The sequence below is a fragment of the Monodon monoceros genome, unplaced genomic scaffold, assembly GCF_005190385.1.
Source record: "Monodon monoceros isolate NGI ecotype Baffin Bay Population unplaced genomic scaffold, NGI_Narwhal_1 Super_Scaffold_19, whole genome shotgun sequence".
In the NCBI taxonomy this organism is placed as follows: domain Eukaryota; kingdom Metazoa; phylum Chordata; class Mammalia; order Artiodactyla; family Monodontidae; genus Monodon; species Monodon monoceros.
The window spans coordinates 75332981-75351300 of record NW_021703775.1 but is presented as its reverse complement, the minus strand read 5'-3'; the positions used below and the strand labels follow the sequence as shown (position 1 = coordinate 75351300).

Genomic DNA, 18320 nt, shown 5'->3' with positions numbered 1-18320 from the left:
TGCTTTGCATTTCTTTGATTACTTCTGAAGCTGAATATCCTCAGGTCTATATGAATCTTACAGGTATAAAAATGGCAACTATGTTAAATGTCATTCTGTAATGAGTTCTGTAATAATTCCGAAGGAAAAATGTTTACTATTAATAATACATGTACGAAAGGCTAGTTTAGCTATAACTATATGCCATAGCAACACTTTACCCAAATTTAAGATTGATATATAAATGTTATTTTTTGTCTCACTATTATATATCTATGGATAATATCATAAAGTAGAAAAGCGAGCAATCACTTACCTCATTATTTCCTCTCGATCTCCATGACTAGCATGTTCTGCCTGTATCTTTTGTCTTAATCTATTAATTTCTTTGTCTAGAATTGATGCAGATTTTTTTACTTCTATCCGCTCTGGGCAGATTTGTCTTGCTTGTGACATTTTCTCCTAAGATAACAGATGTTTAACTTTAAAACTCTTCTTTGATATAACAATTCACTGTACTACTTGTGCCAAAGTATGCAAAATAGAACTCTGAACTTATGTTTAAGAAATGTATCTTAATTACGTTTAATATCATTATTGTTCTAAGCTTTATACTGAGAATACGGTCCAGAGTTGTCATAATCTTCAAGAGAAAATTACATTGGTGTACACACTTTAATAATTTGTAAGAGCTCCATAACTTCCTAGTGAAACAAATTTCAAGTAGCAGTTATGAAAGGTTTGGCACCCAGGGTGCTGAGGTCAGACATAGCATTCTGTGTGTTTTAGAATGGATTCTGAACATCAAGTAGTACTGAAAACACAAAGACCTTCGTGTTTGTAACATATTAAACATAGTATTTATATTCACGACATTTGTAGTACAGTAAGTTTTAAACAAGTAGGGAAATGAATTACAGAGTTTAAATCATTTTCCTAAGACATGTAAAAGCAAAGCTGGAATTCATCTCTTTTAGGTTAAACCACAGTTGCCCTCAACTTACTCTCCTCTAAAAACAGGGCTACTGCTTTCAGTTGTCAACAAAGGTTATCTAGTAAGTGGGAGCTGAACTGCAACCCAGCTCACACCCAAATTACTCAGAGGCAGGGGAGCATTTTTCTGACATAAAGCTGTATGCACTTGCCAAGCTGGGCATTTAAGGAACTATTTCAGTGGAGGGCGTGCCATTTTCCAAATCACTCAGTGACACTACATGGGGCTGTGGCAGTGCTGCCTAAAGTCCTCTTCGTGTTGATCTAAGAAGTCCCCACACTCTGAGAGTTCCTCAGTCTTTTCCTCTGTTGATTCACTGAAACAGCTGTTACTTCATACAAAACAGATAGTCATCGGACAACATGCCTATGTTTGGAAAACATGACATTAGGAAAAAACACTTTAATAATCATGACTAAGGGTGTAAACAAAACATTAAAAAAAATGATGGATAACCTCTAGTTCTTTTTCTTTCATATCTAATTCTCGTTTCTTTTTATTTAAAGTATCCAAGTGTTCTTTTTGCTTGTCTTCATAATGCTGTTTCCCTCGTTTTTGGTTATCCACTTCGGAATCAGCAAGGTTTAATTCATCCTGTTTAAATAAAACCAAAATAATCTATAAAGATTGCTTTAAAAAATTATCAGCATAGGCATAAACTAATTGACAACTCAGTAAAGTGGACAGGATTATGCTGCTTTAAGAGGCAAGTGTTATTAAGTTCATATCCATATGTTTCTGAAGAGAAGTGAAGAGTTTCCCAAATTGAGAAGTCACATTATCATATTAAAGTTCTTGTATGAAGTCTCCATACCTTATGGTGCTCTCAACTTTATTTTGGTAAACAAGGCAGTTTCCTGGGAAGCTACGGTAGCCTGAAAAGACTTAAAACAATGCAAGTGTTGTATATTACAGAGGTACCTGACAGAGGAAACCCGGTTTTAAAAAAAGGTGAATTGGGGTGGAGGAGGAAAAGATGTGAAGAAATTTAACACTGACTTATTTGGTCATCATTTCTGGAGGTGTAACCTCATAATTTTGAGAACAAAATATAATTGTAAAGAAGCTATCCCAAGTTCACTTTAAAGGGAAACAGTAGTAAACTATAAGGTAAAGATGCATATTGGAACGCACAGCAACCACTGGGAAAAAAACAAAAAAACAAAAATTGTAGCTAAACAAACTAGTAGAGGAAATTTTAAAAAGGAACACTAAAAATTACTTGGCTAATCCCAAAAGAAAGAAATAAAGAGAAGAAATACAAACAAGAACAAATAACAGCTAACCATTACTTTTAAGACGAAATATCAACTGCTTTTTTTTTTTTTTTTGCGGTACGTGGGCCTCTCACTGTTGTGGCCTCTCCCATTGCGGAGCACAGGCTCCCGGACGCGCAGGCTCAGCGGCCATGGCTCACGGTCCCAGCCACTCCGCAGCATGTGGGATCTTCCCGCACCAGGGCACAAACCCGTGTCCCCTGCATCGGCAGGCGGACTCTCAACCACTGCGCCACCAGGGAAGCCCAAGTGCTTTCTTTTTAAGATTAAGTACAAGCCAAGGACATGCAGTCCCATTGCTTCTATTTAACATTTATTGGCGGTCCTGGATGGTTCAATTAAAATAAGAAAAGGAAATAAAAAGTTATACAGATTGGACAGGAAGAATCAAACTGTATTTAAAAGAGAGATGACTGTGTATAAAGAAATTCCAAAGAAAAAGTTTTTAAATTAATAAGTGAGTTTAGAAAGGTCACTGGATACTAGGCCAATACAAAAATCAGTAATATTTCTACATAGGAGGAATAATTGAAAAATGCATTAAAAATCTACAACATTTACTATAGTATGAGGCACTTAACCAAGAGAAATGAAACCCTATCATACAAAAACCTACACTTAAAAGTTTAGAGCAGCTTTATTCATAAGCACCAAAACTGAAACCATCCAAATGTTCTTTAATAGGTACATGAATAAGCAAGCTGTGGTACATCCATACAGTGGAATTATTACTCAGTAATAAAAAAGGAATAAGCTACTAATCAGATAATGATAACATGAGTAAGTCTCAAATACACCATGCTAAATGAAAGAAGCCAGACTCAAAAGGTTACATATTATGATTCCACTTACGTGATATTATGTAAAAGGCAAAACCACAGTGATAAAGAGCAGATCGGTGATGCCAGAGATTAAGGGCGGGGGAGGTTTGGCTACGAAGGAGCCCTGTAAGGGAATTTCGGAGGGGGGTAGGGGGGAGGGATAATAGAACTGTTCTGTATCTTGATTGTGGTGTTGCGTACACAACTTTATGCATTTATCAAAACTCCTAAGTTTTGACACAAAAAAGAGTAAATTTTACCCTATTTAAATTAAAAGATGATTTTTTTTTTTTTTTTTTGCGGTATGCGGGCCTCTCACTGCTGTGGCCTCTCCCGTTGCGGAGCACAGGCTCCGGACGCGCAGGCTCAGTGGCCATGGCTCACGGGCTCAGCCGCTCCGTGGTATGTGGGATCTTCCCGGACCGGGGCACGAAGCAGTGTCCCCTGCATCGGCAGGTGGACTCTTAACCACTGCGCCACCAGGGAAGCCCAAAAGATGCTTTATTAAAAGTGCTACATTTAAAATAATATAGATGAAAGAGAAGATCAAGAGCTCTGGAAAAATCCATCACTCAACTCTTCTAATTACTGAAAATACAGCTCTAATCACCGTAAAGATGCCAACGCTGAAGACACATGAGAAAGGTTAAAAAAATTAATTCATGAAATGTAAATGGAAACAAAGCAGTATTTCTAAATGTTAAATATATCACTTTGTACCTGTGATTTTGTGTTCATGTATAATTAAATTAGTAGACCTAACGTCAAGTACACATTTTAATTATTTTGCCTAATAATTTCATATATGAATGGCGACTAAAATACATTTTCCTTTGTTACTGGATTTTTCCCTTGTTATGGGCATCTGCCTTCTGTTTGAGTACATGCAGTAAACAAATGTCTTTAAAGAAGGCATAGCCTGGTGAAAAGATTTTATTTAGAAGATGATATATATATATATATATACACACACATAGCCACCAACTGCAGCAGCTTTCTCAAATACTGATATACAGATTGACTTCTTTATCATCAATTTGGATGTTTTAAAAAATATACAGATTTCCAAACTCCACCTTTGGAGATTCTGTTTTAGTAGGTTGAGAATCCCTGAATCTCAATTTTTAAAATGGCTCTTGATTTAATAACCATCAAATTAAATTTCAGTCGGTCTGTTTTTTGAGCCTAGTACTGGACATACATGCTATGATGATCATGTTCACCCTCAAGAATCACAGTTATAAGGAAAAAGAAACGAACACAAACCAAAACAACAGCATCAAGGAAGACAGAATATTTGGAGATATCCCGAAAAGAAAAAGAACATGTGAAGTATCTAAAAATTGCAAGTATTTACCTCATATAAAAGAATAGATTTAGGCTATTTGCTGACCTAAGAATACAATTTACTGCATCTTGTTCGTACTGCTAAAAATAACTATCACTCAAGGTAGACACTTAATAATATACAGCTTTTATAGCAGAGTTCTATTAAAAATAAAAACTTTGTTATATGGAGTATGGAGATACTCTGTTTCTTTACTTTGAGGAGAATAAAAGAAAATGGGTGCAATGTATATAGTAGGAGATACTACAGTTAGAAATTGCAATACCTTATGAAACAGAATGGTTAAACACTAAATTTTCTAATCATTTTTGGTAGAAACTTTCAAAATATGTCCACATTTGCTTTAGGGAACCAAATCAGCTTTCTAGAGCCAAAGGGGTCAATTATATCAGGGCAGATTTGTGTTGCTTAATCTTTTCTCCTAGCAACTTTAGAAAGGGAAAGACTTGACTTATAAAATAGGATGAAAAGGATTTAATGTTCTTTTCTCCACGTTTATCATGGCTTTTGACTTGTCCTTATATATTTAATAAATTTATATCATAGGTACCATCAAATTTAAAACTAAAAAGGAACCAAGAGAGTATTTCTTTTAATTTCATGTTGTTGACGGTGAAACAGAGACTTAGTTAGAGATATTAAAAACCAGTTTAGAGATATTAAAAACCAGTTTAGAGATATTAAAAACCAGTTAGTGACACTCATCCTGGTTTTGGGGTGAGGACCAGGTTGGATTAGATCTAAAATTAATCCTGATGTAGCCCTAAAAAGTTCAGCCTTTAAAAAGATAGGCTGAGATGCTAGAAGGGACAGAATCATTGAAAAATTTTATTCTCTTTGATGCCTAAATAACCAATTTTAGTTACCTGACAACATTGGATAAATTGCTACAGTATGTATTATAGCCACTTGCTTCATATAACTCTACATCAATTATGAGGTTTTAAAAAGCTATAGATCATTAGATCTTGGAATTTTCAAAAGCATGGTCAGCCTCAATCCAAATAAACACTTATTATCTCTATCAGAAACTGAGAGGCCCTCCTACTCCAAAATGCAGACCATCATTTTTGATGTAGGTCATGCTCCCTGTACAAAAAATTTAATTTGTGACTAAAGCATTACGTTTGCAGTGTAAATCAAAATAAACTGTTCAAAGGGAGAAAAATACTGAAATCTTATGCGAAGATTTCAATGACTACATATTTGAACAGAGTATTCCACTCCTCACCACTCCTCTGACACAAAATGAACAAACATCCTGATAGCAAACACATTACATTTAGAAGCTGCTAATATATCACAAAGACAGTTTCTGAGGAATTGAATTCTTTTGTTAGCCAAATATTCTTGGTCCTGTTGTTACCTATTGGGATGGCTATTGGGATGTGATATTGCAAAGGAAAACCCTCTTGGCTACTGGCTGACTGCATGCAGGTTTACTGAAGGACTCGTCTAGCTTTCACTTATTTGCAACCAAGGCAAAGAACTAAAGAGCAAGAATTCTTACTGCCTTCTGCCCATATTTTCCGCTCTTGAACTTATCTACACACTCCCAATTCCAGGAGTTGCGTTAAGCTACACGTCCCTAAAAGAACAGAACACAGCTTATCCTTCATTTTTTGTTTTTAATTTTAAGCTATCTGGGACAATTCGGGTGCTAATTATTTCTTTTCCTATATTGTTTTAGCATACTTTATCACTTTGATTTTAAGTTTCCCTGCTCAATCCTTCACCCATTTAAAATTTTCTTTTATCTCATCTTTATTTTAACTTCACTGCTCTAATTTCTGAGTTTTGAATTCTCTCTCTCCTATTCCTGACAATTTTCATACTTATTTTATCTCTTCTTATTCTATTTTGTTTTAAAAACTAATTTTGTCTTCTTTTTTATCTTGGACTTTTTGTGTTTTTGATTCTAATTTCCTGTAGTAACTACTATTTGTCTTTTCCAATAGTATCCTTAATACTTTTTTCCTTCCTCAAACTTTATTATTAAAATTTTATATTCTTTTTAATCAGTAATTTATCAATCTATTTCCCCATTTTTTATTCTTATCTCAAATAGAAAAAAAGTAAACCACCTTGCATTACAATAGCAGGCAGGAATCACAGCTCTATGGAAAGCAGCTATAGAGAGGCCACCGCAAACAGAGGAAAGTTGTTTCTGCTCGGCTCCTCCTCTGACTTCCTTTAATAAATTATGTTTTCTAAAATTGACAATGGAGACAATTACAGTAAAGTTCATATGCATGCAAATTCTTTAAAATTTTTAAAATATCTAAATACATTTTGATTCAAAGGGGTAATTTTCCTGCAAAAAAAGGGGGTTATATCGTCAATAAACCTTTCTCCTCTTAAAACATACTATTAATTCTTCTCAATGTCTTATAAATAAAATTTGAGGTTTCGAGAATAATTGAGTTATTCATAAAAATGAGAATGATAATAAGCTACTTGACAACAAAGCTATTAAACATGGTGAAATTTACAGAATTTAATTGTTAAATAACTTTATTTCCCTAATTTAGTTCCAAAAAGTATGTGCTTTAAAAAAAAAAAAAAGCCGATTGAATTCTAGCTGGAATATAATGCAGATATGTTAATAAATGGGAATTGGGTAGCATTTTATTTCAAGCTGGCTTTTGTATCAACTAATTCTTCAGCTATTGAGGAAAAGTGGGACAAGAGAACAGATAAGCACAGAAACAGTATGGACAGATAAGATGTCCTGCCTCTAGTTCTGAAAGAAGAAAAAATCTCACAAAATAAAAAGGTAACAAAAGCTGTAATCTTCTGGGGGGGTCAGAAATTTGGCAATTTATTCTCCTTAAAGGCGTGAGCAGAGTGTTTAATTCTAATTGGTCTAATGACGAAAAGCTGGTTTACAGCCCAGTTTTATACAGCTACATTTACATTTAGCCATAAATTCTGTTGAGGTAATATCTAGCTGGTATACTGTGTATATAAAACTGAAACATAAAAAATATACATAGTAGAGTAACAATAATACATACCTTAAGTGGATCTGCTAGCTCTGATAGCTGATTAATTTTCTGTTTAATTGCATCATACTTGTTTTCCGCTTCTATTTTCAGACTTTTAAAATGTTCCATATTCTCTTTTTGTTGTTCCATGTTCTTCTCAACCATTTTCATTTTGATTTTATTTTCTTGAGCTTCGTCTTCCTGGCAACATTTACAGAGCATACAGAATTAATTAAAACACTTTTAAGTAATCAAATAGAAAAACAGTACAAACAATTCTAGAAGAGAAGAAACTATAGGCTACAAGTAAATCAGATTAAAGACAAATACAAAGAACAAATTATGATATTTTCATACTCTTAATGGTAAATTAAGAGGTAGAAGAAATAGGTTCAAAAATAGAAAAGGATTACATTTAGAAGACAAACTACATTGTGCTTGAGGTCATAATCAAAAGGGGTAACTTTTATTCTATCTACTCACTTTTTCTTTCAAAATATAATGTATATAAATATATATCTTAGGCCAGACAATGTGTTAGATGCTGAGTAAACAAAAATAAACAAGACACAGTCCATACCTTTAAGAAATTTATCAATAAAAGTAATGAAAGCAGAAAAACACTAAGTGGAAAACCAGATTACTAATAAAAAATGAAAACAAATTCTTATTAGAGTAAAGCTCCATCGGTGCAGGGACTTGATCTGTTTTGTTCACTGTTGTCTCCCTCAGCATTTAACATGATGCCTGGTAGAGAGTAGACAATTGGTAAAAACTGATTCATTTTAACAAGACTCTGCAATCTATCTAATTCACTACTTATGGTAACCCAGAGAGCTAAGCTGAATGTCATAAAAAGATGTCTAAGAGAAATTAAAATAGAGTAGCAAATATGCGGTGAATTAAAACCATTAACTTGGAAAAAAGAAAATAATGCAAAGAGACCAACTTCAACTGACTAAAAGATATCACTAATATTGATACTGATTAATTCTGAAAAAAAATGCTAGGTAGTTTGGTTTGAAAGGGCACTATTTACATAATAAACTCTGATAAAGTTTTATTTCATGTATCAACAGAAGAAGACAAAACCAATTACAATGCATGCAAGTCACATATACAAAATATTAAGGAACTTGAAGGCCATACACCAGGTAGTTTCTACCTTATTTGTAAATGGATATAGCAATCATAAAAAGTAGCCTCAAAAAAGGATTTTTTTATAAAGCTGAGAGTAGATACTCTTAACTTAAATGACAGATTTCTCCTTTAACATTACATTTAAATTGAGGAAAAGAATCTTACCAAGGTTGCAATATCTACAGACTGGTGTTCTTCTATATTCTCAAGTTCCCGAATTTCAGAAATACTTCTTCTTATTTTCATCTTTTGAAAAACAGTATTTAGATTTTAGTAAATAGAAATAAATGAAAAATAAAAACAAAAACCCTGGGCAAGGATGTATTAATCAACAAAGTTCTACTCTGCTTTATGTTACAGAAGGATTCCATAGTTAATGAAAGAGACACATTAGTATTAAATGAACCAAAGAAAAGTATGTATAAAGTCTGCCTTGATCACCATTATTGCTAATCCACTCTCATGCAAAGCAGATATAAGTACTCCACCTTAGCATTTAAAATGATGACAGTGTTGAGTCCACAGAGAAAGTACTTTCCTGAAACATCCAGTCTCAAGTTATGGAAAGATTACTCCAGTGGTTCTTAAAGTCCAATCCCACTATCTCCTGGGTGTCTCTGAGACTCTTTCAGAGGGTCCATGAAGTCAACACTATTTTCATAAAAACACTAAGGCATTATTTATTTATTTATTTAAAAGCCTTTTTTTCTTTTAAAATTTATTTTATTTTATTTATTTTTGGCTGTGTTGGGTCTTTGTTGCTGCGCTCAGGCTTCTCATTGTGGTGGCTTCTCCTGTTGCAGAGCACAGGCTCTAGGCGCGCGGGCTTCAGTAGTTGTGGCACGCGGGGTCAGTAGCTGGGGTTCGCGGGCTCTAGAGCGCAGGCTCAGTAGTTGTGGCGCACAGGCTTAGCTGCTCTCTGGCACGTGGGATCTTCCCGGACCAGGGCTCAAACCCGTGTCCCCTGCATTGGCAGGCAGATTCTTAACCCCTGTGCCACCAGGGAGGCCGGCATTACTTTTTTTTTTAAGACCAATTTTACTATGGATTTCTTACAGGTGTACAGGAGGTTTATAACTATGATGTGTAATATTGCAACAGACTGATTACAGAAGCTGATATGACAGTTCAGGTGAATTTTATTAAGCCAGATGTTAGAGATTTAAAAAAATATAAAAAACATCAATCTTTTTACTAAATCTTTTTGGTTTTGGAAAATAGTTATTTTTCATAAAAATGTTATTTATGTTAACACATAATGTACTTATTATTTTTAAATGAATTAATAAACATTCTTAAATTTTGCTTTAATTTTTAATAACATGAATACTGATAGATAAAACCCAAACAAGCAAAAGCTCTTTTAAGATTGTAAAGGGGCTTGAGGCCAAAATAGTTGATAACTATTCGTCTAACTAAATGAATGTTAAGACCTTAAAAATAACTTGGAAATGATTAAGTTGAGAAAACAAATGATGTTTTTTTACCTTTAACTCTTTATAATGCAGTTGGCACCTTCTAAGAAGTTCTTCATTGTGTTTAATATCCTTTTCAAGGGCAGACAAATGTTGCTGAAGATTTGATATCTGGGCTTTCTTATTTTCAACCTCATTCTCCAAGTCACTTAATAGAGAAGAGAGGGTAAAAAAATACTTTAAATTTACTTCTGAATATTACAAATATTTATATCTTTACAAAGAAAGCCCTATTTTTAATAGCTTTTTTGCAAAACCTATGCAGTTAAACCAGTTCTCTATTCCTACCAAGTAATTCAAAACATGAAAATACAGAGATTTCAAAAAACATCTTCTAAACTGGAATTAAATTTTACTTACTTCATTAGTAAGTATTTATGATTTATCTGTGGTAGGCGTTGTGCACAGTGATAGGCAGAGGTAGAAAAAAATTAAGGCATAAAGGAATCAAACGAAAAGGGAAAACATCAGGAAATAAACCATAACATTGAAATGTGAACAGGACACTGCACTATATGTCCACAATACGACAGGAACCTAAGAGTAATTCTGGGAGAAGTGACAACTGACTTGTGTTCTCTGAAGTTTTCACCAGATGGACCACCTAGAGGAGAAGATGGAAAGAAATACACGAAGGCACAAAGAGGTGAAAAACAAATAAGACTGAAGGTCAGTAAAACTGAAGGTCAGCTCAACATTTTCTGCGGTAAATAAATGCTATGAATGTGTGGGGAGTGAAAGGAAAGGAGAGGAGGACAATGAAAAGAGGTGGAGGGAAAGGTCGGCAGATGCCAAAGCCATAAGGGGTCTCTATGCCAGCAGAGGCAACTGTCTTTCAGAAGTGATCTTTTCCTGTCTCACTGACTCTGTCTTCTAAAACTCTGTGCCTGGTGGAAGAGAACCACCTGTGCAATTAAGAACAACTCTTCTCTGATAAAGAGTGTATGCCAGATTTCACTAAGATGCACACTTTTCCACATTTTAACATCTCTGAATTCTGAAATCATCTTCCAGTCCATGGTTCAACTATCAATACTTTTCTTTTTTACTGGTATATAAAATAACAGAGCATCTTAAATTTGATGAACTATTAGAACCGTGCTACCTTGTGGAATTCTCAAAATTAAAAACAAAAATCAATGATGTTAGCTGAATGAATGATAAACAAATGAGAAAAAGAGGAGAATAAGTGTGGTATTTCTGGTAAAAATGGAGCCAGATTCAAAAACTATTTCAGAGCCATCTTTCATCAACAGGAACCTGCCAGTGCTGAGTTGATGAGGGTATAGAAAAGCGTACTTCATATACTCATAGTGTGGGAGGGGATTAGGGAATCAATTGCTCTGTAGTCATTTGGCAATTGCTATTAAATGATCAACTTATATAATAATAAAATAAAATTTAAATATTTATTTTAATAAATATTAAGGCTCACTTAATATTATTAAGTGTTAAAAATATTAGTAATTGTTTAATGTTATTAAATATTTAAAATCAGGTCATAAATTGTATGTTAATAAAACAATGAATTTTAAAATTTTAAAATTCACATATTCTTTGACTCAGCATTTTCACCATTTAGAATTTAATCTATGCACATACTTTCAGAAGTATGCCAAGATACACATGTGCGTTCTCACTGCAGCACTGCTATAGTAGGAGAAAACTGCAGATAACACGTATGTCCATCAACAGGAACTGGTCAGGTAGATTATGGAACAGCCATACCAAGGGGCAGCTCTAAGTGTCCTGATATGGAACAATCTCCAAGATATAATATTGAGACAAAAAGCAAGACACAGAAACCATATGCGTACTTATACACAGCACAAATGGATGAACCTTGAAAACATTATACCTAAGTGGGGGCAAAGGACTTCACTTTTCATTGCATTCATTTCTGTACTGTTTGAACCATATGCCTATATTACTTTTAATCATTTTTAAAATGTCAACAGGGACTGTGGAGAGATGGAATTATAAGCTACTTTGTTTTCCAATTTATATTTTCTGTATTTAAAAAACACCAGTGAATTATTTTAAATTTCCAAATATCAGATAACTATCATACTGGTTCAGGTCAAAACAGATGACACAAATATCATTTAAGTATCATGATAACTTAGTACATTTTCAATCAATAAAGTTTATCAAGGTGAGAAACAATTTTTAAAAAACCAATGTTCACCTGGCTTTTAAAACAAAAGCTCTGTCCACTACACATTGATGCAAATATTTTAGCTAAAAATGAAGCCAATTATTAACTTCATAAGTAAGTCTTAAACCATTACTACTAAAATGCTAGAATCAGGGATCCTGATTTGCTGCTGATACACTTACTACCTTTTCCAAGAATGTCATACTTTATTTAAAGATGTGGAACACAAATGCACAAGGCATTTTTTGTTGAAAGAAAAAGTACGAATCACACACAGTAACAGTACCATGATACTGTTTATACATTTGCATTCATGTTTGCTTGAGTACTATATAATTTAGTCTTACCCAGTTAAGAATTAGAAGGGCCTGATTTAAATGTCATGGCACAGCGGACAAAAATTTATCACTTTACAGGTCACTTTTACACAGGTACGTTCAGACATTGATGAATTTTCATCTATCCTATCACAAAGATTCAGTGTCAATTTAAAATGTGTGTTGAGTGCTGTAATAACAAGTTGCAGGTCATTCAACAGTTTTCTGTTGCTAAAAAAGAAATTTTACTAAACTTCCCAATATCCACTATGGTTATTTTGCTTTATGCTGCTCTCATAATCATACAAAAATAACTAATATAATTTGAAAATCAGATATCTATTTTAAAAAAAACCTCATTTCCCCCTATATATAAAAGCCATTTAGAATACTTTCACCTTTACTCAGTTTTCTTAGATAGTGCTTTTACCTAAGTTCTATGTTCTTCTGCTTGAGGTCTTCTAGGTCACTAATTCAGCTCCACCTTATCAATTCATCAACTGACAGTTCAGTTGGGAAGATCATGCTTTTTTCATACCAAAAATTCTTTTTGCACACGTTTGAATCTTATTAAGTACCTTTAGTTTTTTGTTTGGCTTTTCACTGCATCTCCTCTAGCAGCTCTATCTCCCTAAGCATTCGATCTAACGGTGCGGACTGATTTTTCTTCTAGAACAGTGTGACTCAAAGTACCAGGCAGAGACACAGCAAAGACCTTGAGCCAGAATGTATACCCAGCACACTTGTACTCTCGCTGAGAAAAATCAGCAAAACTAAACAATGGTATAGTGATGTAGCTGATTTACATTCTGAGTTAAGCTCCTTACCTCCTTGCAGACAGGTAATAATCAATGTGCAGACCAGCTCATCAAACCCAGAATACTATCATCAAAGTCATGATGGAAAATAACCATCAATCTAGAATTCTACATCCAGCTAAATGATCTTTTAAGACCAAACAGATTACTCACAATTCTTCACTGACATAACTACTAATAGAGTAATATGAAAAGAAATGAACCCCAAAGAACTAGTGGGAATAATACAGTAAAGCTACACTGGACACTAACCTTATTTCAGAATCCACATCTCTGCTGAGAAACTTAGGTCTTGTATATTCAGATGAATAATAACGCCCTGCAAAAACTTGATCACCATCAGCAGTAAAAGCTTCTCTACAATTCTTGGGTGGCTTTTGGGACTGCATTACTGCACGAGCTACAGAATTATTCTAAAAAAATAGAGGGGAAAATACATTTTAAAAATATGCCAAAGCATTTCTGTTGTATGTAATTTCAAAATATTACCTATTACCACTTAAAGATTCAAGTATTTTTATTTAAACATTCAAATGAAATAATTCCATGAGAAAAATAATTTAAAAAACAACTTTCAAGATTCAAAGAATTAAACTATTAAGAGCCTTAAAAACGTAAGAAATGATGTTTTATGACAAACTGATAGTTTTTTTTGAATTTTATTTATTTTTTATACAGCAGGTTCTTATTAGTCATACATTTTATACATATCAGTGTATACATGTCAATCCCAATCTCTCAATTCATCACACACACACACACCCCCGGCACTCTCCCCGCTTGGTGTCCATACCTTCGTTCTCTACATCTGTGTCTCTTATTTCTGCCCTGCAAACCAGTTCATCTGTACCATTTTTCTAGGTTCCACATATATGCATTAATATACGATATTTGTTTTTCTCTTTCTGACTTACTTCACTCTGTATGACAGTCTCTAGATCAATCCACGTCTCTACAAATGACCCAATTTCGTTCCTTTTTATGCCTGAGTAATATTCCATCGTATATATGTGCCACATCTTTATCCATTCATCTGTCAATGGGCATTTAGGTTGCTTCCATGACCTGGCTATCGTAAACAGTGCTGCAATGAACAATGGAGGGCATGTGCCTTTTTGAATTATGGTTTTCTCTGGGTATATGCCCAGTACTGGGATTGCTGGGTAATACAGTAATTCTATTTTTAGTTTTTCAAGGAACCTCCATACTGTTCTCCATAGTGGCTGTATCAATTTACATTCCCACCAACAGTGCAAGTGGGTTCCCTTTTCTCCACACCCTCTCTAGCATTTGTTGTTTGTAGATTTTCTGATGATGCCCATTCTAACTGGTGTGAGGTGATACCTCATTGTAGTTTTGATTTGCATTTCTCTAATATTTAGTGATGTTGAGCAGCCTTTCATGTGCGTCTTGGCCATCTGTATGTCTTCTTTGGAGAAATGTCTATTTAGGTCTTCTGCCCACTTTTGGATTTTTTTTTTTTAATATTGAGCTGCATGAGCTGTTTATGTATTTTGGAGATTAACCCTTTGTCCGTTGATTCATTTGCAAATATTATCTCCCATTCTGAGGGTTGTCTTTTTGTCTTGTTTGTAGTTTCCTTTGCTGTGCAAAAGCTTTTAAGTTTCATTAGGTCTCATTTGTTTATTTTTATTACTCTAGGAGGTGGATAAAAAAATATCTTGCTGTGATTTATGTCAAAGAGTGTTTGTCCTATGTTTTCCTCTAAGAGTTTTAGAGTGTCTGGTCTTACATTTAGGTCTCTAAACCATTTTGAGTTTATTTTTGTGTATAGTGTTAGGGAGTGTTCTAATTTCATTCTTTTACATGTAGCTGTCCAGTTTTCCCAACACCACTTATTGAAGAGACCGTCTTTTCTCCATTGTATATCCTTGCCTCCTTTGCCATAGACTAGTTGACCATAGGTGCATGGGTTTATCTCTGGGCTTTCTTTCCTGTTCCATTGATCTATATTTCTGTTTTTGTACCAGTATCATATTGTCTTGATGGCTATAGCTTTGTTGTATAGTCTGAAGTAAGGGAGTCTGATTCTTCCAGCTCCATTTCTTTTCCTCGAGATTGCTTTGGCTATTCGGGGTCTTTTGTGTCTCCATACAAATTTTAAGATTTTTTGTTCTAGTTCTGTAAAAAATGCCACTGTTAATTTGATAGGGATTACACTGAATCTGTAGATTGCTTTAGATAGTATAGTCATTTTCACAATATTGATTCTTCCAATCCAAGAACATGGTATATCTCTCCATCTGCTTGTTTCAGCTTTGATTTCTTTCATAAGTGTCTTATAGTTTACTGAGTACAGGTCTTTTACCTCCTTAAGTAGGTTTATTCCTAGGTATTTGATTGTTTTTGTTGCAGTGGTGAATGGGATTGTTCCCTTAATTTCTCTTTCTGATCTTCCGTTGTTAGTGTATAGGAATGCAAGATTTCTGTGCATTAATTTTGTATCCTGCAATTTACCAAATCCATTGATTAGCTCTAGTAGTTTTCTGGTGGCATTTTTAGGATTTTCTATGTGTAGTATCATATCATCTGCAAAGAGTAGACAGTTTTACTTCTTCTTTTCCACTGTGTATTACTTTTATTTCCCTTTCTTCTCTGATTGCTGTGGCTAGGACTTCCAAAACTATGTTGAATATAGTGGTGAGATGGACATCCTTGTCTTGTTCCTGATCTTAGAGGAAATGCTTTCAGTTTTTCACCACTGAGAATGATGTTTGCTGTGGGTCTGTCGTATATGGCCTTTATTATGTTGAGGTGGGTTCCCTCTATGCCCACTTCCTGGAGAGTTTTTATCATAAATGGGTGTTGAATTTTGTCAAAAGCTTTTTCTGCATCTATTGAGATGATCATATGGTTTTTATTCTTCAATTTGTTAATGTGCTGTATCACATTGATTAATTTGAGTATATCAAAGAAGCCTTGCATCCTGGGATAAATCCCACTTGATCATGGTGTATGATCCTTTTAACGTGTTGCTGGATTCTGTTTGCTAGTATTTTGTTGAGGATTTTTGCATCTATATTCATCAGTGATATTGGTCTGTAATTTTCTTTTCTTGTAGTATCTTTGTCTGGTTTTGGTATCAGGGTGATGGTGGCCTCATAGAATGGGTTTGGGAGTGTTCCTTCCTCTGCAATTTTCGGGAAGAATTTGAGAAGGATGGGTGTTAGCTCTTCTCTAAATGTCTGATAGAATTCATCTGTGAAGCCATCTGGTCCTGGACTTTTGTTTGTTGGAAGATCTTTAATCACAGTTTCAATTTCATTACTTGTGATTGGTCTGTTCAGATTTTCTATTTCTTCCTGGTTCAGTCTTGGGAGCTTATACTTTTCCCAGAATTTGTCCATTTCTTCCAGGTTGTCCATTTTATTGGCATAGAGTTGCTTGTAGTAGTCTCTTAGGATGCTTTGTATTTCTGTGGTGTCTGTTGTAACTTCTCCTTTTTCATTTCTGATTTTATTGATTTGAGTCCTCTCCCTCTTTTTCTTGATGAGTCTGGCTAATGGTTTATCAATTTTGTTTATCTTCTCAAAGAACCAGCTTTTAGTTTTATTGATCTTTGCTATTTTTTTCTTTGTTTCTATTTCATTTATTTCTCCTCTGATCTTTATGATTTCTTTCCTTCTGCTAACACTGAGTTTTGTTTGTTCTTCTTTCTGTAGTTCCTTTAGGTGTAAGGTTAGATTGTTTATTTGAGATTTTTCTTGTTTCTTGAGGTAGGCTTGTAGAGCTATAAACTTCCCTCTTAGAACCGCTTTTGCTGCATCCCATAGGTTTTGGATCATCGTGTTTTCATTGTCATTGTCTGTAGGTATTTTTGGATTTCTTCTTTGATTTCTTCAGTGATCTCTTGGTTATTTAGTAACGTATTGTTTAGCCTCCATGTGTTTGTGTTTTTTACGTTTTCTTCCCTGTAATTGATTTCTAATCTCATAGCATTGTGGTCAGAAAAGATGCTTGATATGATTTCAATTTTCTTAAATTTACTGAGGCTTGATATGTGACCCAAGATGTGATCTATCCTGGAGAATTTTCCACGTGCACTTGAGAAGAAAGTGTAATCTGCTGTTTTTGGATGGAATGTCCTATAAATATCAATTAAATCTATCTGGTCTATTGTGTCATTTAAAGCTTGTATTTCCTTATTAATTTTCTGTTTGGATGATCTGTCCATTGTTGTAAGTGAGGTGTTAAAGTCCCCCACTATTATTGTGTTACTTTCGACTTCCTCTTTTATAGCTGTTAGCAGTTGCCTTATGTATTGAGGTGCTCCTATGTTGGGTGTATATATATTTATAATTGTTATATCTTCTTTTTGGATTGATCCCTTTATCATTATGTAGTGTCCTCCCTTGTCTCTTGTAATATTCTTTACCTTAAAGTCTACTTTATCTGATATGAGTACTGCTACTCCAGCTTTATTTTGATTTGTATTTGCATGGAATATCTTTTTCCATCCCCTCACTTTCAGTCTGTATGTGTCCCTAGGTCTGAAGTGGGTCTGTTGTAGACAGCATATATATGGGTCTCGTTTTGGAATCCATTCAGCGAGCCTGTGTCTTTTGGTTGGAGCATTTAATCCATTCACGTTTAAGGTAATGATCGATATGTATGCTCCTATTACCATTTTCTTAATAGTTATGGGTTTGTTTTTGTAGGTCCTTTTCTTCTCTTGTGTATCTCACTTAGAGAAGTTCCTTTAGCATTTGTTGTAGAGCTGGTTTGTTGGTGCTGAATTCTCTTAGCTTTTGCTTGTGTGTAAAACTTTTGATTTCTCCATCAACTCTGAATGAGATACTTGCTGGGTAGAGTAATATTGATCGTACGTTTTTCCCTTTCATCACTTTAAATATATCATGCTACTCCCTTGTGGCTTGTAGAGCTTCTGCTGAGAAATCAGCTGTTTACCTTATGGGTGTTCTCTATTATGATATTTGTCATTTTCCCTTGTTGCTGTCAATAACTTTTTTTTTTTTTTTTAATAA

The 18320-nt window shown here is 34.3% G+C and overlaps 1 protein-coding gene across 2 annotated transcripts in view; it reads right to left on the bottom strand.

The window, feature by feature from the left end:
• SMC6 (structural maintenance of chromosomes 6) overlaps window positions 1–18320 on the bottom strand; it is a 73485-nt gene that overhangs the window by 14263 nt on the left and 40902 nt on the right. For both annotated transcript variants that reach the window (XM_029232158.1, XM_029232157.1), the window contains 6 exons: window positions 13567–13727; window positions 10034–10169; window positions 8712–8792; window positions 7437–7607; window positions 1430–1567; window positions 296–441 (listed from right to left, as the gene is read on the bottom strand). In XM_029232158.1, coding sequence (XP_029087991.1) covers window positions 296–441; window positions 1430–1567; window positions 7437–7607; window positions 8712–8792; window positions 10034–10169; window positions 13567–13727 — 833 coding nt within the window. The remainder of the gene's footprint in view (window positions 1–295; window positions 442–1429; window positions 1568–7436; window positions 7608–8711; window positions 8793–10033; window positions 10170–13566; window positions 13728–18320) is intronic.